The sequence below is a fragment of the Littorina saxatilis genome, linkage group LG2 (assembly GCF_037325665.1).
Source record: "Littorina saxatilis isolate snail1 linkage group LG2, US_GU_Lsax_2.0, whole genome shotgun sequence".
NCBI lineage: Eukaryota > Metazoa > Mollusca > Gastropoda > Littorinimorpha > Littorinidae > Littorina > Littorina saxatilis.
In genome coordinates, this window is record NC_090246.1 from 41,569,694 (window position 1) to 41,594,171 (window position 24,478).

At 44.8% G+C, this 24,478-nt stretch overlaps 1 protein-coding gene across 8 annotated transcripts in view; it reads left to right on the plus strand.

Annotated features, from left to right (window-relative positions):
• The first annotated feature begins 5,882 nt into the window (after positions 1–5,882).
• LOC138959016 (uncharacterized) overlaps positions 5,883–24,478 on the plus strand; it is a 61,176-nt gene continuing 42,580 nt past the window's right edge. For 5 of the 8 annotated variants that reach the window (XM_070330376.1, XM_070330381.1, XM_070330373.1 and 2 more), the window contains exons 1-5: positions 5,883–6,238; positions 8,912–9,002; positions 12,338–12,433; positions 13,892–13,972; positions 16,046–16,126. In XM_070330376.1, coding sequence (XP_070186477.1) covers positions 6,195–6,238; positions 8,912–9,002; positions 12,338–12,433; positions 13,892–13,972; positions 16,046–16,126 — 393 coding nt within the window. In that variant the 5' untranslated portion in view covers positions 5,883–6,194. Of the gene's footprint in view, positions 6,239–8,911; positions 9,003–12,337; positions 12,434–13,891; positions 13,973–14,765; positions 14,802–16,045; positions 16,127–24,478 lie in introns of all 8 variants that reach the window. The other 3 variants (XM_070330378.1, XM_070330377.1, XM_070330380.1) reach the window with 3 other exon arrangements.

Sequence of the window (24,478 nt, forward strand, 5' to 3'; positions counted from 1 at the left end):
CTTTTGTCGAAGGCGGTAGGTGTCAACCGTTTCAGAGGCCCAAAAAGGCACGTTTTGCGGCCATTTTTGAGGGAGTCCTTCACCCAAAGAGCCATATATCTGCTCAAGTTCTCAATGATTTGCTTTGGAAATTTCAGAAGTTATGACCAATAGGCTGACCAAAATGTGTGTTGCGTTTTGCGAATGTGTATACTTAGCGTGTCGTATTACGTACATCTTCCGAAAGAACTAAACAAATATTCATATTAATTCAGGGTTTTAGGTTAAAACATCGTGACTTTGCATGCTCAAAGTTTGTGGCAGATCCGAGTGCTGGTTTACATTTGCTGGAGATGGGAACGCGCAAGAAAATGTATCGATCACCGTCCTTGGTAATGCGTACAGAAGCTGTGGAGATAAACTGACCTTGGCCTGTGCTTCCTTCGCTGCGGGTCACATAACCAGTTGGTCGCTATCAGCGTGGGCCGAGGGCTGGTTTACGTTTGCTGGAGATGGGAACACGCATGAAAAATTATCGATCGCCGTCAGTGGTACTGAGTACACTACCAGTCTGTGCTTGCTATCCTGTTCCGACGCGCTGTGCTCGGTGAGTTGCGCTTTTGTGACCCGCAGACTGACTGACTGACTATTAGGGTTTAACGTCCTCTTAGACCAACTGGTCTATATTGGGTGTCACGAAGTGGTTTGCATGTGAATTTAATGTACGTGTTCTGCCCTATTGCACTGTCTCTACCCCTTTCACACCAAACACTTCAAAAACAGAATTTGGGAGGATGCAGGCTCATTATTTCCTCAACCAAAAAAACAACATACTCCTTCACTTTAAATACATCAATACGAAACAACCTTTCGACACACAGTTCGCACAATCTTCCAGTTTTCACTCAAGGCATGTAAATACATATTATAACAATACTTTCTCAAATATAGATTAACGCACACAAGAAGGTACCAGCAGACACTCACGAGTTCGTATCACGGCTCACTGCATGTCGCCAGTTCACTTACTTGTCTCGCTGAATCCTCGTAGAATAATGAATTCAGATGCCAACACACAGAGATGCTAACACACACCTTTCGGTGAAGATGCCAACACACACCTTTCACTGAAGATGCCAACCCACACCGTCCTTTCACTGAAGATGCCAACACACCTCTCACTGAAGATGCCAACACACACCTTCCAGTGGAGATGCCAACACACACCTCTCATGTTTCTCCCCGAGAAACCCTTCCGCCCTTAGCGGAAACAACCGTCGTCAGCTACGGTCGACCGGTATCGATGAAGACTCCACTCGTCTAGTCATCTGCGCCGATGTGGTCCCTTGCTTCCACCATCGTTCCGCGCTTCTTCCGTGTAAGGACCCTCCCTTATACGCCATGGAAATCCCTCATGGAAACTCCTAGAGAATTTAACCAAGTCTTAATACAACATTCTCTAAAACCATCTCTTCTTCCAAACGTTCATGTACCACTCATACATTCTCGTTCATTCCACGTTCACATTCCGTCCACATTCAATATCCAAACTAACACTTAATCAATGAATAACACTCCCCATACAAAGCATGACCGTCTTAAACATAACATAAATGCTTAGCAATTATGTTCAAGAAATTCCCCATGAAAAACCGTGATACAATTACATCAAGAATTCTCTCAACGCTTCACACTAAGATTTGGTGCACTTTATATACACTAACCTTTACGCTCCAGCTATGTATTCCAACGTCAATAATATACAACATAGTAAATCATTTACCTTAAGAGACCCGTCTCTTGAAAGAGTACTTGTTCCCAGAACAAGTCTGACACACGCTGACAACCTCCCCGGTTGAAAATCTCAAACGCTGTGACGTTATTTACCCCTGACCAGCTACATGTCTCAAACACAGCTCATCTCAAGCTAAAGCCAGTTTTGCGTGAAACACATGAAACACGTGAATTACGATCTCTAATCTCTACGCCTTGCCTGTACAACATTTAGGGAGGTTAAAAACACGACGTGGTTTCACCTCACAATTATGCTACTCACATCTTTGTGACATTGGGACAGGTATTGGTAATACGCTGAAGATATGGTGTGATACTTTGATTCGAACAAGCCCGCTGTGGCTGTCTTCTTCGACACACCAGCATTGGGTTTATCTCGTCAAAGTATCGAAAATACGATCATGATAATCAGAGACGAGAGATGATGCATGCGTGTCTTCGTGTTTTCCAAGCCCTGAGACTTTCGCTGTGAACGTGGGATCTTTTTCGTGCGCATGTGTGCACACGGGGGTGTTCGGACACCGAAGAGAGTCTGCACAAAGTTGACTCCGAGAAATAAATCTCTCGCCGAACGTGGGGATCGAACCCACGCTGATAGCGACCAACTGGTTATGTGACCCGCAGCGAAGGAAGCACAGGCCAAGGTCAGTTTATCTCCACAGCTTCTGTACGCATTACCAAGGACGGTGATCGATACATTTTCTTGCGCGTTCCCATCTCCAGCAAATGTAAACCAGCACTCGGATCTGCCACAAACTTTGGCACCTATTGCCTCATCCATTTTTTGCTTTGCATGCAAAGTCACGATTTTTTTTAACCTAAAACCCTGAATTAATATGAATATTTGTTTAGTTCTTTCGGAAAATGTACGTAATACAACACGCTTATTATACACATTCGCAAAAGTAAACACCGATTTAGGTCAGCCTATTGGTCATAACTTCTGAAATTTCCAAAGCAAATCATTGAGAACTTGAGCAGATATGGCTCTTTGGGTGGAGGACCCCCTCAAAAATGGCCGCAAAACGTGCCTTTTTGGGCCTCTGAAACGGTTGACACCTACCGCCTTTGACAAAAGGCTACATAAAGACTTGAGAAGTCAGGTGCATAAAACAAAATGTTCTGAACAGGAAATTGAATGGCCTTTCCAATGGTTGTCACAAGTGTTTGGTTTGTGCATATTCGGATTTTTTGCAGATTTTAAAATACGGGGCTATGGTTTTTGTCAGGTCGATTTTAGGGGTGACCTTGTTTGACAGGCTGTCACGGGATGCCTATACAAAGTACCATCAATCGGACAAATCAGTGATATGTACAGCTGACATAATTACCTTTTCGAGCATATAAAGTTTAACTAAAATGAATTGCGTTTTAATGCTTTTCTTAGCGTGCGAAAATTGTTGCAATAATTTTTTGGCCAAGTTTAGTACGTTGCTGCATCCAGGTAACTGGCGTTGGTGCAACGGGTGGGGTGCGCAGCGTGTTTGTTATCGTCCTCTAGCGGGTGCCAGAGCGGCCGACTTGAAGGCCTGAGTACTGTCTGAGTGCACTGTCCTATTATCTGGGTGGCTCCAGGCTATTATTGTCTTTGAAAAGCGGAAAGCGTTTTTGTATTGTTCTGTCTGACAGTGTGGCACTTCGTAGGTTTTGTCATTGTTCCGGATGTAGTTTTCTACCGGGTTGTTGGTTTGGAATCCTGGTAGACGTTTTGAGCGAATGAGGCGGCCGGTCTTCTGTGGAGTGATGAACTGCTCAGGAGTCATTGCTGGCACCAGCCCCTCAACCACCTTATAGAAGAATGTGAGCCGTAGTGAGTCGTTCTCGTCGTTCTTGGAGATGGGGGAGGTCATTTTTGGTGAGGAGACCGGTAACAAAGCCAGGGGTCGTGGATCTGTATGCGCTCCATCGCGTCGATCTCTGTCTTGGTGTGTGGGTCCCATTTGATGCATGGCTCCATATTCCAGAACGGGTCTGACTAGGGCCAGGAAGGCATTCGGTTTGCATGTTGTGGGACAGTGGCGGAGAAACCCCAGGGTACAATTGGCTTTTTTGGTGACTGCATTGATGTGGTTGGTCCATTTGAGGTCTTTGGAGAATAGCACGCCTAGGACATGGGTTAGAGGATACGTTCTTCAGTATGGTGTTGCTAAGGGAGTAGAAGAAGGAGGATGGAGGCCGGGTTCCGTGCTAGGCTCATGACGTAGCATCAGTTTGTCTGCGTTGAAACGCATGCCCCACTTCTCAGCCCAGGACTCCAGGTTCTTCAGGTCCTCTTGGAGGGTGTTGTGGTCGCTGAAGTCCTTGATCTTCCTGTACATGTATAATATGCGAAATCAAAATATTTCGTTTTACCCATGAAGACAGTGGGCCAGGTTAGTTCAGTCGGCAGAGCACCTGATCTCCAATTTGTTACTTTGGCCGGTCACGGGTTTGAAGCTCTTGGCAGTTAAAAGCATTTTTCAAACTTTCTTTTAATTTTTCTAATTCATTATATTTAGTCAAGTTTTGACTAAATATCTTTTAATCTAGACACAGCCATCGTCGAACGCTGAAGAAGAAGACTAAATATTTTAACGTAGAGGGGGGAATCGAGACGAGGGTCGTGGTGTATGTGTGTGTGTGTGTGTGTGTGTGTGTGTGTGTGTGTGTGTGTATCTGTCTGTCTGTCTGTCTGTGTGTGTGTGTAGAGCGATTCAGACCAAACTACTGGACCGATCTTTATGAAATTTTACATGAGAGTTCCTGGGATTGATATCCCCGAACAATTTTTTCATTTTTTTGATAAATGTCTTTGATGACGTCATATCCGGCTTTTCGTGAAAGTTGAGGCGGCACTGTCACGCTCTCATTTTTCAACCAAATTGGTTGAAATTTTGGTCAAGTAATCTTCGACGAAGCCCGGACTTCGGTATTGCATTTCAGCTTGGTGGCTTAAAAATTAATTAATGACTTTGGTCATTAAAAATCGGAAAATTGTAAAAAAATAAAAAAAATTATAAAACGATCCAAATTTACGTTTATCTTATTCTCCATCATTTTCTGATTCCAAAAACATATAAATATAATATATTTGGATTAAAAACAAGCTCTGAAAATTAAATATATAAAAATTATGATCAAAATTAAATTGTCGAAATCAATTTAAAAACACTTTCATCTTATTCCTTGTCGGTTCCTGATTCCAAAAACATATAGATATGATATGTTTGGATTAAAAACACGCTCAGAAAGTTAAAACAAAGAGAGGTACAGAAAAGCGTGCTATCCTTCTTAGCGCAACTACTACCCCGCTCTTCTTGTCAATTTCACTGCCTTTGCCATGAGCGGTGGACTGAAGATGCTACGAGTATACGGTCTTGCTGAAAAATGGCATTGCGTTCAGTTTCATTCTGTGAGTTCGACAGCTACTTGACTAAATGTTGTATTTTCGCCTTACGCGACTTGTTTTTATTTTTATGAACTCTAACTTCTTGTATTTCAAGTTATTTCTTTATTCTTCATTCCAAAGATTTTGAGTGATGGATTGAAGATCGAATTAATCAGAGTTGCGAAATTATCGAATACAGTACTTCCAATGAACGATTTCCCAGTTACCCCCCCCCCCCCCCCCTCCCCACACACACACGCGCGCGCGCGCATATGAATGCACGCGGCACGCACGCCGCACACGCACTCACCGACGGCGATGATACATGTATGTGAACTACGGTCGGGATTCGAGAAAAGCCGCAACAAAATAAAATGAAAATGTTCAAGAGCATGACCAAACCGTGCACTTATATTATAAACCCGACGCACACACACCGTTCAACAACGCGCATGGACGTAAGCACCGTCGCACGCACATACTGACTCGATGCAGGCGCACACACACACATGACTGATACACACCGTGCATACACACACACACTTGCGCACGCGCACGCACGCACGCATGCGCCCACCCATCCACGCACGCACGCACACACACACACACACACACACACATGTTTATAGAGTCGAGCCAAAGCAGTTTGAAACTCTGGAATCAAGTGTGGATTGTTGTTGTCTGCTCGAGCGTCAACGAGGGCAGAGTAGTGTCCCCTCCCATTTATTTCCGGAAACGGGTTGCCAAGATGGCTACGCATAGCTACCGCTTGTTTTAGTTACCATGCGAATGGAACAAATCTCGTCTTTTCTTGAGCCTTATTTGTTATGACGATGCTTAAAATATTTTACATATAAGTAAAATCGTGTTGCAGATGAAGTAAGCTTTGCTGCGTTGATCGTGCATTCGGAAGCTTTGGCACTCTTTTGTATTCATACGCAGCGGACAATCGCTCGTGTCATGGGCGCATAATGTGAGACGCCGAAGGACTGTTCTTCTACTTTTGAAGTGTTGTGATGCTTGACTGGAGTTTGAATAACGACAAAATACCAACATGACGTCTTCAAACATAGTAGTGAAAAGCGTTGCAAAAAAACTGTGAGTATTAATTCGATTAAAGGGTTATGACGTGTTACATTTGTACAGGCCGAAAGAATTACAAATAATTAACAACACATCACTTCACAGAATGGCAAGAGGCGAAACAGGTGTTCCGGTCATATTCTTCATTATGTGATTATGTTCACAAAGAACAAAGATAGTGTGTTTGTGTATATGCGGGTGCGTGTACGTGTGGACAAGTCTGTGCCACAAGTGCGGAGTACATTTCTAAAGTAGCATAGATGGACAAATTCTTCATTGACCACACTTTCGTTTTAGGTATTGCAAGAATGCTGTCCTTATTCAAACTAACAAGACTATGTACTTACTAGAATATGCCTGGAAAAAATATGTGTTGTGTGTTGTTGTATTGTGTTTCAGGCAAAAGGCTTATCTAGCTTACAGGCCGTAGTATATATATATATATGATATGAAAAGAATCATATCTTTTAAAGGCCCACTCTGCCTCACTTGAGGTTTTCAGAATGATTGAAATCTTTATACAAAAACAGCATTACTTACCTCTCGCAATTGCATTCAACAACATTAAATGCCACTTACTAATAACTTGAATGACTCTTTAGTACGCGTAAACCACACAGCAGTTTTAATGGTTTATTCAACTTTATTGGGGCCCCGTGTGACCCACTTTATTTATACATGACCTATTGAGTCGTCTGTGGTTTCAAAGTGACTCTTCGTCTGAAATAGCACATTATTGTGTACTTCTGAATCTAATATACAACAAACGACTGCGAGTGACACAAACCGAGTGGCAGCAGTTGACTTCTAAGAAACTAGCGATTTGCAAAAACTTGGCTTGCTTGGGCAATGGTCAGATGCAGCTCATGTAGGCGGGGATATAGCTCAGTTGGTAGCGCGCTGGATTTGTATTCAGTTGGCCGCTGTCAGCGTGAGTTCGATCCCAGGTTCGGCGGAAATTTATTTCACAGAGTCAACTTTGTGTGCAGACTCTCTTCGGTGTCCGAACCTCCCCCCGTGTACACTACATTGGGTGTGCACGTTAAAGATCCCACGATTGACAAAAGGGTCTTTCCTGGCAAAATTGCTTAGGCACAGTTAATAATTGTCTACCTATACCCGTGTGGCTTGGAATAATAGGCCGTGAAAGGTAAATATGCGCCGAAATGGCTGCAATCTACTGGCCGTATAAAATTTCATCTCACACGGCATCACTGCAGAGCGCCTAGAACTGTACCCACGGAATATGCGCGATATAAGACTCATTGATTGATTGATTGATGTAATGTGATGTGATGGTAGACCTGTCGCGGCAATGTGTTTTTAAGCGCAGCAACAAACAGCATCAAATGTTCGGAAATCTCAGTCGCCTGGCATTCCACTAAAAAGGGGAAAGTTGCATGGTTTTCGGTAGCCTACTTCCCTACCATCAAGTGAAAAGAGCTGCATCTTAATTACACGCACCATACAACTCACAGGGGCGGACCTAGGGGGGGGTTCCTGGGTGCCCGGAACCCCCCCCCCCCCATCCTTTTTTATTTTATTTTTTTTTTTTAGTAAAAAAATACTGAATAGATACCTTGTTATCTTCCAGGAGAGGCCTCCGATTGACCTAAAAAAAATAAAATTCCTTCAGCATCTGGGGGGCAAAGCCCCCCAGACCCCCCAACAGGGCTTTGCCCCTGGACCCCACCGGTGCCTCAGCGGCCCCTGGACCCCTGCTCCATTTTGGAACCCACCCCTTATCCACAACTAGGTCCGCCCCTGACTCACACATACACCTTGCATGAGCTGCATTTGGGCTCCCTGTTTTCAAACTTTCAAAACTTTGAATAGTTCTGATCTTATCTTGATGATAAAATAATTCTTTCGTGTTTTGAGAATGTTTGTCTTACAGAGTTTGCTCTCTGGCTAGTAAATGTTCAGAATCACTAGCCGAAGGTGAGTACACAATCTGTTGGACTTTCAGGGCTGCTTCCAATCAAATTCGAGTCCACGTAAAATAAATTCTGTGAAAAATGCTTGCTCTCAATGATTGAGAGCACTTAGGGTCTTCCCCAGCGGTAAGCGTTCAAACGAAAGGGTGCATGTACTGTATGTCAAAAGCCTGACGTTAACTGTGATGGAAACTGATTGTTTATGGGAGGCGTAGTGGGCCTTTCATATATTGTAAGACTCACTTATATTCCTGGTTTGTGAATAAAATTATATTTCAGTCTTTTAATACGGTTCTACATGCACACACACAGTCTCTCTGTCTCTTTCTGTCTCTGTCTGTCTGTCTGTCTGTCTGTCTGTCTGTCTGTCTCTCTCTCTCTCTCTCTCTCTCTCTCTCTCTCTCTCTCTCCCTCCCTCCTTGCCTCTCTCTCTCTCTCTCCTTGCCTCTCTCTCTCTCTCTCTCTCTCTCATACTCATACACACACACATTCTCTCTGTCTATCTCTGTCTCTTTCTGTCTCTCTCTCTCTCTCTTACTGTCTGTCTGTCTCTCTCTCTCATACTGTACTCGCACACTTACGCAGGCACACACGCATGCGCACACTTACGTAGGCACACACGCACGCGCACACACACATGTGACACGCACATACACAAACAAACTTATACGTACACACAGAGGAGGAAATGATATAGAGATGGTCCGATCTGATATGAATTGGTAAGGTGTTCTTTTCCATCTTTCTGCAGAAAATATTACTTTGAAGTGAAGCGTTTGGAAGATGGGTTTGACCTGTCCAATGTCAATGTTCCAACACTGGACCACCCACCTTTGAAAGCTGTAAGATATTACCATTTTTGCTGCAGAAGTGTTATTTATTCTAAATTATAATTACCATTCCTGCTCAGCCTCTGACTTTTTTCTCTCTGGGTTTTCCCCTCCCTCTTTATTCTTCTTTTTTTCCATTGCTGCCTTTCAAGGAAAAAAACAACAATCAGGAACATGTTTTTTTGTTATTTTTCTTCAAATTATCTTGCCCTGCTGAACATTTTTATTTAGCCTAAAAGAAAAAAGAATTTTGTGAACCCTGTTTGCATTTTTGCTTGCAGATTCTTGTTTTTTATATAATTTTTGCCACCGTTTTATGTGTAAGGAAGGAAGAAAAGAAAAGCTAGTCATGGTGTTCAACATTTCTGTTCAGTAAATTTCATATTTCCATTTACTGGTTATTTATCTGTTTTCTTTTAATGGTCTGGTTGTTGTTCACTGAACATATTATTCTAGAACTGTGGTCGAGAATTGAATAAACAGATAAATGAATAAATTCACGACTTGCAGGACCCCGTGACCCAGCTTATAATTAACAGACCCAATTAAGGGGAAAGCCATACGGTTTGTGGGGGGAACCAGAACTTCCGGTCAGAAAATACGCGAAGAAAAAGACGGAGAAACTTTATTACAACATGGATTGCTTTGAAAGACTGAGCAGCTCACAAAAGTCATGTATGCCGTAACCTAGCTGCAACCACTGACTTTGCAAACCTTAAATCCTCAGTGAAATGTCCTCGCATACAATTCTCACATGCTAAACCCCGTTCAAAACATATTTCTTCCTTTCCAATTGTTATTACCACACAGACTGCGACAGATTCCAAATCACTTTCACCTTAGGAAAAAAAACGAGGAGCAATTACGTCCCTTTGTTTCAAAACATGCTGAATGATGCATTTGATGCGACCGTGACGACACTTTTCCCAATTCTTTTCTGAAAGAACTGGAAGTTTGAGTTCCCCCCACAAATGGGAAAGCCGAGACTAATAATGGTGGCCACCATGCGCCAAGTCCCAAACCCTTATGCAAGTCGTGAATAGAGAAGCATATTTTATCCTACATACGTGAGAGAGACACACATGCATGCTTAAAAACAATTCCAGAAACGCACGGATATTCATTCAGGCTGTTGTTCATATGCCCATTATAACTTCTGCTTACAAATTTGAATGAGCTTGTGTATTGGCGTCTTGTTTACTTTATTTTACTTTGTACTTTAATCACTGGCAAATCAGCCTGTTGAGTGGAATCCTTTACTTTTGGTATGTAACAGTCTTTATGTGTTCTTGTGTATGTAATAGTTTTTATGTGTTCTTGTGTATATATATTTGACAACATGATTTATGTTCTCGCGTGATATGTCATCTCTGTAATTTTGACAGACATTTTTTAGAAGCTCAGTGTTTCATGAATAAAATGGCTTTCCATTTGTTTCCTTCCAAGTTCTTTTCTCTTTCCATATTTCTTCTTCTTCATTTGCTATTCTCTTTTCATATCATACAGAATTTTGTTTGTTGTGCTTCCAGTTTGTGACCTCGCGTCCTATGTGCACACTCTTGGTATTATTGTAATGAAGTTGATAACTAGAGTTCTTTTTCTTGCCAAAAGTTTTCAGAATGCCCTGTCATTTACGCTTGAATAAAATCAGTTTCAATAGTATAAGAGATAGACTGTGTAATAGTATAAAAGCAAACAAAAATAACAGCTAGCAACCAGCCTACAGAAAGACACAAACCCTGCCATTGACAGTTTGTCTCAAATTCATAAGTGTCAGCCTGTCAATGTTGAAAGTGAAAAGGGAGACAGTCACAACAGTCAAGAGAAACAGGACTGAATACATCACCCCCATCCGGGGGGAAAAGAAGAAAAGAACATGTAGACATGATGGCAAATAGATATGGTGACACAGATATGTAAAGCAGACAATGCACCATCCAAGTCAGAAAGCAAAATGCCATAAGGAAAGTCCATTTTCTTCGGTAAGGATTGAATTTGTCGATAAAATCATGTTCAGTGGAGAATTAATTAAGTTGGACGTGTACATTGATCCATATGGATTTTTTCATCAAATATCAGCCCAGCTTTTGTTCAAATGCTGTTCTTGAACCTTTAGTCAAGAGTTTCCCCTCAAGACTTACAGTTATTATGCATGCACCCAAAGTAAATTTCCCTGTTCTTGACAGGAAAATCGAAATCCTAGGTTTTCATTGTCTATATATATAAAGGCCATTTGGGGATGTAGATTAGGTCTCTCGTGTCTTGGAGTGTTTGCGGATCAATCAATAATTAATTCAGTATTGTTATTCAACACTGTTAGCAGAACAGCACTGCAAAATGCATTTTTGATTTTCTTGGTGTTGTTTGGAGTATGTTTTTTTAGCAGCACCTCTCTCAGTCTCTCTCTGTCTTTTGTCTCTCTCTCTCTCTTTTCTGTCATTCTGTCTGTCTGTCTTTCTTACTTACTTTCTGTGGTGTCTGTTATTCTCAGTGTGAACATACAGTCTGGTGAGATAACATTACACATCTATACTTGCAGATAATTTCATGCAAAAAGATCTAGGTGAACACAAAGCATATATATTGTGATCAAGAATTGAATGTTTTTCTTTTTTTTTCCATTGAAGGTTATTGCATATGAACACAACACAACTTAACTCACACTCAAACACACACAAACATGAACATGAACACATACACACGCATGCACTGTCACACACGCACACATGCATAGACACAATGCACCTCTCTCTCTCTCTCTCTCTCTCTCTCTCTCTCTCTCTCTCTCTCTCTCTCTCTCTCTCTCTCTCTCTCTTTTTTCAACAGCAGCAGATCTCCATAACCAAAACTTATAAACCAAATGCACACACACAACATGCACAGACGCAAAAGAGAGAGAGACACACACACACACACACATTTATGTTTTTTGCATTTATTGATTTTGTGTCCTGAGTACAGTAAAGCATCACTAATTATGGTTGTTGTGCATGATTGCATGTATATCTTATTCAGGCAATTTTATGACAGATGAAAAAAACTAAAAAGATTCTCATCTTTTTCTTCCTAATTTATATTTATATAAGCAGCTAAATTTGCTTAGAAGACAGAGGAAAGAATTGATAGCCAGATGGGCCATGGCACAGTATTCCCTTTAATTTTTTTGTAAAGCGCATACATAACTGAACATGAGTTCAAGAAAAACATTAGGTATGCTTCAGTAAAATGTTGAAATATTTTCTGTGTGTACTTCACAACACTCCTTATTCACTGCTGAAATAGGATCACATTTCTGTTTGCTCGTGTATTTTTATATTTTTATTATTTTTAATTGACACTTTTACCAGAGATCAGCACTGCAGTATGATGGGTTGCATGATCGCCCCCTCAAACACTACTTTAGCCAGCCTGAAGTGCGAGTTCAGCTTACCCAGCTTGGATTGGTATGCCACTTTTCTTTCTGTTTGTGTTATGATTGTTCATTACATTTTTGTAAACTTCTAATTTGTTTCCCTATTACTATACACACTACACACACACACACACACACACACACACACACACACACACACAAACGCATGCACACATGATAGAGAGCACATTTCTGTCTTTCTTTTTGGCAACACAGAATATATATTATACCTGTCGGTCCCGGGAGAACAGATCTATATTCTCTTTCACTATTTTATTTGCAGCCGTGCAATCTTAGTCTGAATTCAGGTGACTCAATTAGCCTCATATAACCTTTTTACACCTATTCATCTGTTTTTCTCCAGAAACTTACATGCATATAGTTCTCTCAATCTTATTTGCATTTTCTTTTATTCTCTTCTTTCACAGCTGAGCTCCTTGTAGAGGAGTACAAGGAATTATCAAAGCCGTATGGAAAAGTTCAGCCTGTTGGGTTAAGAACAGCTAGAGGAGCAATACTGCTTTCTTTATGCTGTGTATGAACTATAGTGGCTATGTACATTTGGTAGATGGAACTTACATGAAACCTAAGCCTTTTGAAAGACCGCCTAGTATCAGAGTGGTTTTTCTACTCAATGAAAGCGACTGTGCTAAGCCAGGTTCATTGTTGATTGGGATTACATGATACACCCTGTCAAATTTTCTGTGCCTGGCTGCCTTTCTAATCTAATTCTATACTGGGAGGGTGTTATTGCCAGACCGTGTAGAAAAGTCAGCTCTGAAGCAGTGAGTTGTCCAGAAAAGCTCAAAGATAATGTCATACTCTGAGTGATATTGGTTCATGAATATTCATGAAGCTTGCTCAAGAAATGCGGTCCGAAAGTATCCCTCTAAGAACAATTTCATGTGTCCACGAACAATAGCTGGCGTTACTGTAGTGTTGATCTGACCAGTTAGGCCATAGGCACACCTGTTACATGGGTAGAAATTTGACTCTTGAGATTAACGTCTAACACACAGAAGGGTTACTGCGACTTTCCTTATGTGGCTTGCCTCACAGGCATGTGTGCTGGTACTTAAATTACCAGCACTTGTCCACAACAAGATGCCTGGTCAAAAACAAGATTAAATGCTTTGTGTAGGCCTGAAAAAGAGCAGGTTTTATGATTTTGTTCAACACCTTTAAGTTTCAGTAGTCAGAGTGTTATGCCCAAAACACTGTAACTTAATCTCATGGAAATGAATCCTGTTGAATAGATGTTTTAAACATTTATTTCTACAGTGACATTCATGTCTTTACGGGGAAGAACCAGAGACCTCTTACTGCTTTATCTTTTTTTTTCTTTTTTTTTTGCTTTGCCTTAATTAATTTTTTTTCAAACTGAAAGATATTCCAGAAAACTAATCAGTAAAGTATTATGGCTTTATTAGAAATTTGATCACACTGAACTAAAATGCAATTATCAGCTTCGAACGGCAATTTGTTTCAGGTGGATGCACAGCTGCGTCATCCCCGAGAGCGTGTCATAAAAAAGTCCTTGGTTCGAGGAATGAAAAAACACCATTTTCTGGTGAGTCACCGAAATTACACAGTATGTTCTTGTTATTGTAATAGTAAACTTAAAAGAAGATTGTTTGTCTTAAAGAACCTGCATCAGCGCTTAACGCTAATGGTTCACATTGAAATAGATTGAATTCCGTCATGCAGTTTGCCCATTGGCAATCTTATAATGCTCTTTGAATGTCAAAATCAGGGCTGAATGATAGATTCAGTGTTATGCAGATTTGATTTTTCATATGTAGAGGTTCGGAAACTCTCGTTTGGTCACCCTGTCACACATATGTGGGAGAATTTGATGTTGAGACAAAAAGGTGAACCTTGCCTTTTGACAAGTTAATTTGCAGAAGATGAAATGCAGCGCTGATCTGCTGTAGCACATGCAGGCCTATGATCTGAGTCAAAGAGATGCCCGTCCTGATCTTGCAAGACTGTTCAGACATGCAGTGCATGCATGGTCACCTGAACCATCTGGTGTATGTTCCACCAGTTGCCACGGACTCGCTGCAACCTTGCCGCAACTTTACGGTAGAGTAGTCTACAGCAACCTTGCAGTGAGGTTGCTATTATACAACCCAGTCACTGCAAGCTTAGTGCATGAAGATTCACTTTCTTGGCTTCATTTGAAACCTACTATTGGTGCTGCACCTTCACACCAAAGCTTCCAGAAATGAAGATGTCATTTTGGAATGATAATTTTCTTTATTTTATTTTGTTGGGATCCAACAAAAAAGAAAAGAAAGGCAGAAAAGCAAATAAACAGAAACTTGACTAAATCTGTAAATGTTGCATTACCTCAATTTCAGAGTAAACCCGATGATTCGTCACAAAAACCCAAACCAGTCAGTACAGCCGCTGCAGTGTAGTCTTATATTCATTATTTCAGATAGCGCCAAATTAATTCATGTATTTTACAGTGAAAGTAGTCGTAGATTATACTAGTAGATACAGACAGTAAGCTCTGTTCTCAATGGTATAATGTTCTGTGAATGTAAGATCTAGCTGTTGTCTGGTCTTGCGAAATATTCTGTGGTCCATGTATATATTTGATCTGTAGCACTAGTCTTTGTGGTTTTACATTATTTGATTATAGTTGTCGTTAATCTAACAAGAGTTTTGAAGCAAAAGGCTAGCAGAAAGAAAGAGCTAGAGCCGCGGTGGGTGGAGTATTGGGAAGTGAGGGGTTGGATGAGGGGGGGAGGGGGAAGGGGGTTATAACAGTTATACTTATAGAGTACAACAACTCTGAGAACTTGTTTTGAATCCTGTAGGTTTGACATTAGCTGTTTACACAGTAATTCAATTTTTTTCCGCAGCTGGCTTGCATTTCATTGATTAGCTTTCGAGGCAGTTTGCTTTTCTTATCAGTAGACATTTTTGCAGTAGGTTCTGTTAGAGTATATTTAAGAGGCGTAATTTTCTATTCGGCATTGACAAAATCTGGAGTGCTGGTTAAACAGTAGCGGGTATAGAAAGCTCTTGGGGAAACATGAAAGTGAAAGATTACATTATGTCAAACAGGTCGACCAGTACCAGTGGCAGCAGTGGAAGCAGGTTAAATGTATACTAACTGCAATTAAAGCCTGTCCTTAACTGGGCGAAGTCGACTACGCGAAGTATACTCTGCAAAGCTGGCCGCACAGGGTTTTAGTACTGAGTTTTTGGTAAAAAGACTTCGTGAAGTCTTCGCAAAGTCGACTCCGGGCTCAAGTAAGGGCGGCCTTAAGCCCATGAAAACTGACTGACTGTTTCATGTTGACTTTTTGGTCCAGTACATTTTTATGGTGTGCATGTCACCTATCTGGTATTTTGGTGTTCATGTTGTTTATGGAGAATATTTGAGCGTGCTCAATTTTTTTTTCTCCTGGTTATATATGTGATTATATCAATTCTAACACATTAAACCTTAGACTTTTTACCACACTGTTGGTAACAGTTCATACTTTGTTGAAAAGTTCATCATCAGTTCATGCTAGCCATTGCTAAATGTGTGATTTTAGTTCCACCTAGATGATCCTTAACTATAAGTGTTAATGTCCTAGTCACTAGTGCAGTTTAACAGGAGTGTATGGTTTTCTGGATTTAGATGACAGCCCCCGACTTGCCCCCAGTTTCATCAGAGAAGGTAAACCACAAAAACTGCACAAAGCGTTGGCATGTCACCAAGGTATCACATAAAACACTGAAGACTTGATTAAATTACATATTCCTACTCCGAATCACATGTAGCAGTTGACTCAGTCTAAAGTGCTAGGTCTGAAAAGGCTACCCGTCTAAGGGGAGCAACCCCAACTAAAAAAGTGTAAACGTAGCTATGGTAATGACGACGCACCCAGGGAGTTACCTCCCCTCCTGCGTACCACGTCACTACTGCTACTGACCACGTGACCCCTATCATTCGACACTTCAGCTTTCTAGGGAGCAGGTCGTGAATTTTTTGGCTCTAGTGGAAGTTCGCTGTTTGGTGTTTGCTTAGACACCCACCGGCACCCACACACCCGTCTCTTCACCCGCTGCACTGGTAGTTGGTGAGCTCGTTCCTTTACTTGTATTGAACGTAATTTTTCAGTTGCTACTTGAAATTTTCGGCCACGTGTTGGTCACGTATTTTGTGGTAGCCATTTTGGAATTTTTGTCGCCATTTTGTTGTCAGCATGTCTGACGGAGATAAAAAGCGCGGCAAGGCTGATGTGAAGGGAAAAACTAAACCCAAGTCTTCCACTTCTGTCCCTAAGCCTATTTTGGTTGTTGTTTCCGACGCGGCTAACAATGCTGTTATGACGGTCCCTATTTCTGCCCCGAATGACCAGCCGGTTGCTGGGCAGTCTAATCAACCTACGCGTACTGTTGTTTCTCGCTCGTCTTCTCTGCCGCTTGCAGATTCGGCGTCGCTGGTTTCATCGTTGCTTTCTTCGCTGGTTCCCGAGCTTCGCACGTTGGTGAGAGAGGAGATGGTGCGTTCTAAGCCTTCGACTTCCGTTGTCCCGTCGTTGGCTTCCTTTCCGCTTCCGGCTGTGACGCTGTCCTTGACCGAGGTGGTTGCTTCTGCGCCTTCTACCGCTGTGGTTGGCGACGCAAGTAAGTTGGGCTGGTCCGTAGGTCCTCGTGAGACCGCTGGACGCTCCCTGCTGGGAAGCAGCCCTTTTCGGCGGGTTCACGACCCGCAAACCCCTGTTCGTTCTCACTTTGGCTTCACGGAAGACCATCGTGTTGATGAGCAATGGCGGCATTTGGTTCAGGCTTCGACGCTTCCGGCACTCGCCGGAAGCGTAGGTCCTCCGACGTACGCACCCGCTGGGGTCGTTTCCGGAGTCGACCAGCCGGTTCCGTCTGCTGCGCTTCCGGCACTCGCCGGAAGCATAGGTCCCCCGATGTACGCACCCGCTGGGGTCGTTTCCGGGGTTGACCGGACGTGGCCCTCTGGGCATTCGGCCTTCCGGCTGCCGTCCACAGTGTCTGCGCTTCCGCTTTTCGCGGTCGCGTCTGATACTTTTCCGGCTCAGCCCGGATCTGCTGCTTCTTCCGCTTCCGCTTCCTCTCGGATGGCGGTCGCGGGGGGGCATCACCAGCCCTTTGGGCAGGTGTCTCAGCCCTGGCCGGGGCAGTCAGCGCTTCCGTCTTCGGTTGTTGCTTCGACTGCGGTTCCGGTTCCGGCGGCTGTGGGCATGCCGTCCTCTTACTCTTACCCTAGTCAGGGCATGAGTTCGGATGGTATTGGAGTGGACGGGTTTCCGGTTTCCGGTTACGGTGTTCACCGCCCTTCTACCAGCAACGTGGACTTCGGTCCTTCGCCGGATGTTTCGGATGTTCAGTCCGTCGCCAGCGAGGCTGCACGTGTTGGTTATCCGGAGAGACTCAAAGTGGCACTGGAGGCCGCTGCCGAGGTCACTTCGAGATATTTCGCGGAAGGGGCTTCGGTCTCTTCGGCTGCCGCTTCGACGGCTCCGTCCGCGATGGCTGATTTTCGCTCTGGGAAGGAGGATGACTCATACTTCCGGTTTATGGAGTCTCCATCCATAGCTTTTCAGCTTTCTCAGGTTTTGGCCAAGCCATCTCCTTCCGGAAGCGGAATTCCTTCACTTCCGGTTCCGCTGCTCGTGCCTCACGGCTCAGTTCCGGAGCTGGCTCAGCAGTGGATGGCTTCGCCTTCTCAGGCTTCTGCATTCGCACTGTCGTCTCACAGGCGGTTGGTCTTGCAGAAGTCTCCTAGGAACTTGTTGGATGCGTTCGCTCTCCCGCGTTCATCTTTGACAGTTCCTCCGGAGATGCTTGCCTTGTTGGCCAAGCCTATCAAGAAGGATGACGGCGTGCTCTTTTCTGAGAACACGCTGATTGCTTCTGAAGAGGCAGGGCGTCAGCAGCTGGAGCTTGCCTCCATTGCTGAGACTCTCATTCGGGCCCTCTCTCGTGCCCTCACTGATTCGCTGAATCCGTTCTCTCTCAGCGAGGATCAGGATGCGGATGACGTCTCCACTTTGTTGGCCGCTCTTGCGAGGGTCAATGAAGAACAGATGAGACTTTCTGCTGTGCACTATGCGCACTCTGTTATGTGTCGTCGGGATCTCTTTCTGGCACACTCTCAGTTTTCGGATCAGGCGACCAAGGACACTTTGCGTGCCTCACCGGTCTTGGAGGGTTCCCTCTTCGGGCATCTCGTTTTCGACGCCCGAAGACAGGAAATTCAGGCAAACAGGGACCAGCAGTTCTCTGACTTTTCCCTGCACAGCCTTAAGCAGTCCAAGCAGTCTCAGCCTTCTCAGCCGAAGCAGGCTAAGGTTGCTGGCCCTCCCAAACCGGCAGACAAGGGTCGTGGACGTTCCTCTTCTCGGGGCTCGAGAAGACGACCGTCTTCCGGCAGGGGGAGAGGCGGCTCTGGAAGCAAGCCTCACCCCCAATGAAGTGCTCCCGATCTCCCCCCCACCCCGCCCTCCACTCTGGTGATGGCGGGGGGCCCTTCCCGGGCACTTTCCCATTGGCTCGTGTCCATACAGAGTCAATGGATCGTGGGGGTCGTGAGGTCGGGCTTCCGTCTTCTCTGGAAAGATGGCAAGGCTCCTCTGGTCAGGCGTCCGCCGGCGTTCAGGCCTCCCTCCTCGCAGGAAGCCATTTCCGTCCTTCGGGCGGAAATAGACTCCCTGGTGCAGAAGGGCGCAGTGGAGAAGGTCCTCGACCACAGTTCCCCTGGGTTTTACGGACGGCTTTTCGCCGTCCCCAAAGCCTCAGGGGCATGGCGTCCTGTCTTGGACCTGTCGTTCCTCAATACCTTTTTGAGGGAGATAAGGTTCAAGATGGAGACGCCAGCGTCGGTCAGGGACTCTCTCCGCCCGGGAGATTGGGCGACCTCCATCGACCTGACGGATGCATACTTTCACATCCTTATGCATCCAGCCGACCGGAAATGGCTTCGTTTCCGGTGGGCAAGTCAGGTTTACCAGTTTCGCGCCCTTCCTTTTGGCCTGTCTCTCGCCCCTTGGGTCTTCACCATGGTCGTGAGACAGGTCTGCGCGCTGGTGAGGTCGCGGGGTGTCCGGCTACGTGCCTACCTGGACGATTGGCTCATCCTGAGTCAGAGTCAGGCGGGGTGCGAGCAGGATACCCAATCGGTTCTTCGGGAGGCCAACATGTTTGGCTTCTCGATCAACCGATCAAAGTCGGAGCTGACACCGTGTCAGACGTTCACCTACTTGGGAATGTCTTTCGACACGGTGGCTTGGACGGTCCAACCCTCTCAGAAGAGGGTGGACAAGCTCCAGGCGTGCATACGCTCCACTTTGCCTCTCCCGAGGGCCTCCCTGCGGACTTTGGCCTCCATCTTAGGGCAGATGGAGTCCATGGCTCTCCTGGTCCCCTTGGGGAGGGTCCACAAACGTCCCTTTCAGCTGGCGCTGAAACCGTTCGTGGACTCTCCCACGGTGGATTGGAATGCCCTCATCCCTCTCCAGGGATGGTTCCAATCCGCTACCCTTCCGTGGCTGGACACGGAGTGGGTGAGCAGGGGCGTGCCGATAGCCCTTCCTGCCCCAGATTTGGACCTGTTCACGGACGCGTCCTTGGTGGGGTGGGGGGCTCACACAGACCAGCTGACTGCGTCAGGTCTGTGGTCGGCAGATCAGAGGATGCAGCACATCAACTTGCTGGAGCTAGAAGCCGTGGCTCTAGCTCTGGACAAGTTCCGGCCCTCCCTTCAGGCCAAGCATGTTCGTCTGTTTACAGACAACACGACAGTGGCAGCTTACATCAACAAGCAGGGAGGGTCGCGGTCTCCGTCGCTTTCGGCCAGGGCCTGCGAGATCCTGATTTGGTGTTCAGAGCATCAAATCAGGCTTTCGGCCAGGTACCTGCCCGGAAGCTTGAACACTCTGGCGGACGCGCTCAGCCGCTCCGACAGAGTGCTTCAAACAGAGTGGACCATCACTCACGGAGCGCTGGATCGTCTCTGGTCTCTTGTGCAGAAACCTCAGGTGGACCTTTTTGCCACCAGGTTCTCGAAGAGACTACCAGTGTTCGTCTCACCATTCCCGGATCCCGAGGCGTGGGAGACGAACGCGATGGACATTTCCTGGTCAGGCCTGGAGGCTTATGCGTTCCCGCCATTCCAGTTGCTCACGCGAGTTCTCAGGAAGGCGGAGCAGGAGGGCCCGTCCCTCCTGCTGATCGCTCCTCTTTGGCCGTCTCAGCCGTGGTTCCCGGACCTGCTGAGACTCGCCCAGGGCCCTCCCATTCCTCTCGCTCTCACGCGAGGAGAACTGGTACAGCCTCACACCGGCAGCCTCCACGCAGAGCCTCAGATGCTGAATCTTCACGCGTGGAGGTTGTGCGGTCTTCTCTGAGGCGCAAAGGGGCATCAGATCTGACCATGGACCTGGTAGGACGCTCGCACAGAGCATCTACCTCATCCGTTTATGAGTCACATTGGAGGGCCTGGGTTACCTGGTGTCACGAGCATCGGCTGGATGCTACGGCGCCCCGCACGATGCACGTGGCGAACCATCTTGCTTTCATGTCCTCTCAGGGAGCTTCTGCTGCCTCGTTGAAAGTAAGAAGATCGGCCATCTCGGCGACCCTACGCCAGTTAGGTCGCTCTATAGATGTTAGTGGCGTGATCGCTGGAGTCATCAAGGGCGCTTCCCTTTCTGACGTCAAGTCTCGTACGCCCGTTCCTAAGTGGGATCTCTTATTGGTCATGGAGTTTCTGCGTTCAGCGGATTTTGAACCTCTCAGAGATGCCAGTTTTGCGAATCTTACACGCAAGTCCCTTTTCCTTTTGCTGCTAGCATCGGCACGAAGGGGCAGTGAGATCCACGCTCTTTCCGGTAATTCGGACGACATTTCCTTTGAATCAGATGGGTCCGTTACTTTGCGGTTTCGACCTGAGTTTCTTGCGAAAAACCAGGCTCCCGAGCGAGCTTCTCCTTTGGTTCATGTCAGGCCGTTGTCCACTATTCTGGCTCCGAATGATCCAGACTTAGTAAATTGCCCTGTTAGAGCCCTTCACATCTACCTTGCCCGTTCTCAGTCTCTTAGATCCGCAGCTCAAAAGCTTTTGTTTATTTCTCTCAATACGGAGAGACATAAGGATATTACTAAGACGACTCTGGCCCGGTGGGTGTCGGCGCTCATTAAGCATGCTTACGAGTGGAGCCGCCGTAATGAAGGGGGGACACAGCCTGTCCTTCCTCTGGAATCAGCTCGGGCTCACGAGACGCGAGCTTGGGCTTCCTCCTTGGCCGTGTTACGATCAAGAAGACTGGAGGAGGTGCTACACACCGCATACTGGCGTTCCGAGGATGTCTTCATGAATTTTTACCTGCGTGACATCTCGGCTCTTCGCCAGGATGGATCTAGAGCTTTGCCTGCCATGGTGGCAGGTGGTCAGCTCTTGACAAGGATTTGAGAGTGAGTTTGAACTTTTTCTTTCCCACCGCCTTGTTGTTTCAATCTGCTACATGTGATTCGGAGTAGGAATATGTAATTTAATCGAAAATTTTATTGTAAATTTTCATTTAATAAATATACCTACCCGAATCACATATCGTAGTCCCTCCCACCTACCCCGCTTATGATTTGGAGATGTTATTCTTCGAGTCGAATGATAGGGGTCACGTGGTCAGTAGCAGTAGTGACGTGGTACGCAGGAGGGGAGGTAACTCCCTGGGTGCGTCGTCATTACCATAGCTACGTTTACACTTTTTTAGTTGGGGTTGCTCCCCTTAGACGGGTAGCCTTTTCAGACCTAGCACTTTAGACTGAGTCAACTGCTACATGTGATTCGGGTAGGTATATTTATTAAATGAAAATTTACAATAAAATTTTCGATTTGATCTCACCAATCACTGGAGTGTGCATTAATAAGCCGTGTGTCACTGTCGCTTCACAACAGAGTGTGTGTGTGTGTTGATTGGAACCAGCTAATGTTGAAACCCACATAACATGTGTGAATTGTTAGTCACGGTCGGCTTTTAAGATTAAGCGGGAATCGATTTTTAAGGGGGGGAGGGGGGGGGGCCCCTTACAGAAAAGAAAAGTCGCTGCGACCTCGCTGCGACCTCGTTGCGACGTCGCAGCGATCTAAACACATCGCAGCAACTAGTCGCAGCTGGTCACGGCTAGCCGCGATGTTGGCGCGAGCCTCGCAACAACATCGCGGCTAGCCGCGACCTTGGCGCGAGCCTTGCGACAACATCGCGGCTAGCTGTGACCCTGGCGCGAGGCTCGCGACAAGAGCGCGGCTAGCTGCGACCATGGTGCGAGGCTCGCGCCAACATCGCGGGTAGCTGCGACCTTGGCGCGAGCCTCGCAACAACATCGCAGGTAGCTGCAACCTTGGCGCGAGCCTCACAACAACATCAAAGTTAGCTGCGACAATTGGCGCGAACCTCGCAACAACATCGCGGGTAGCTGCGACCTTGACGCGAGCCTCGCAGGTAGCTGCGATCTTGGCGTAAGTTTCCGAACAACATCACAGCTAGCCGCGACCTTAATGGAGGCTTTTTCAACATCATATGGAGGGGCCTGCTTATAGAGCGATTATTGTGTCTGACTCTCTGAGTGGCCCTATTTGCAAATATTCTTACCATCTTGGCACAAGAATGAGACATGGTGGCAGCAAATATTATTCAGAAACATAACACTCAGCTTGCTTCATGTTTTAAAAAAACTGCATGAAATATGTTTCATATTACAAAGTAAATATTTTCTTTTGTTTTTAAGCAAAAAGTGTATTTTGGCATTAATTCTTCTGTTAAAGGGATGTATAAATCAGCAGCCCGAAATTCTTGTTTGTTTACCAACTGCCAGAGACTTTTATTCTGTAGTTTCACACAAAATGTTGTTGAAGCAAAATTCAAGGCTTAAAGGTCGTCTACATTTCTGCTTTTTTTTCAATAATCTTATGGTTAGATTTCGCTAAAAAGTTATGTCAGATGATGAATGAAGCATGGGGAAATTTTTTTATCAAAATAAAAATAAATGTAAAAAAAGTTTTTATTTTTGAGAAGTACAGTATAACACTTCCAATGTTTTGATTTCCATGTGGAGAGAGCATGTGTTTTAACTATAAATATCGACCAATCAAATTCATGTCACTATGCTGACAGCCACACCCACACAATCACAGCAACAGTTTGACACAGTGTATTAGAGCGCTGTCCACGATGTTTTGTTAAACGCACGAAATGCATGGTATTTGAGAGGACTTTTGCCCTTGGCATTTGCCAAATAAGGATATCGTACTACGCTGCATTACTTTCATGAATTTTCAATCGGCTAACCTGGCTTCGTCCTTCCTGATCGAAGGGGAGTGTATTTTTGATATTTGTAGGGAATAGCTAGACTTAGTATTTGATGCCGATTTCTGTATAAAAATGTAGACAAACACCTTTAAACTCGAGTATTATATTTTCACAAAGATGGTCGCAACCGTTTATATGGCATGTTGCATTAATTTCCATTTAAAAATCAGGTAAAGTGTTATCTTGTGCTTCTTTAAAATTTGGGAGCTAGAAAGTACCATGGTGACGTGTTGCTAACTGCATTTAGCTTAGGGAGTTTACTATTGCCCATTAAACTCAAAGTGTACAACCAGCCTATATTATAAAGACTTAACAGAAATGATCAGATTCAGAGCATATATGACAGCACACGAATGGAAGCACTATATATATATATATAGCTTGCACACCAACAAACAAGAGAAATTTTAACTGGCAGTGTGACGATCAAACAATTCCATTAAAAAATATAGCTGGAACCCTAGCTGTTTTGCGCTTGGAGTATTCTCAAACAAATTTGGCATATATTTTCAGGAAAAAAAAGGTGTACTCCATACATTTGACCCTTGCAACATTAAAAAGTTTACCAAAACATTAAACCAAATGCTTCTTTCAATGTGTAATGACAAAAGCGGTTACCATTGATCAAATGCAGAGTTGTAAAGTTGTTATAATCATTAAACCATACTTATCGTATTTTTAGACAAACAAGCATACATAGTCTAATAGTAACTTGATACGGCAATAAT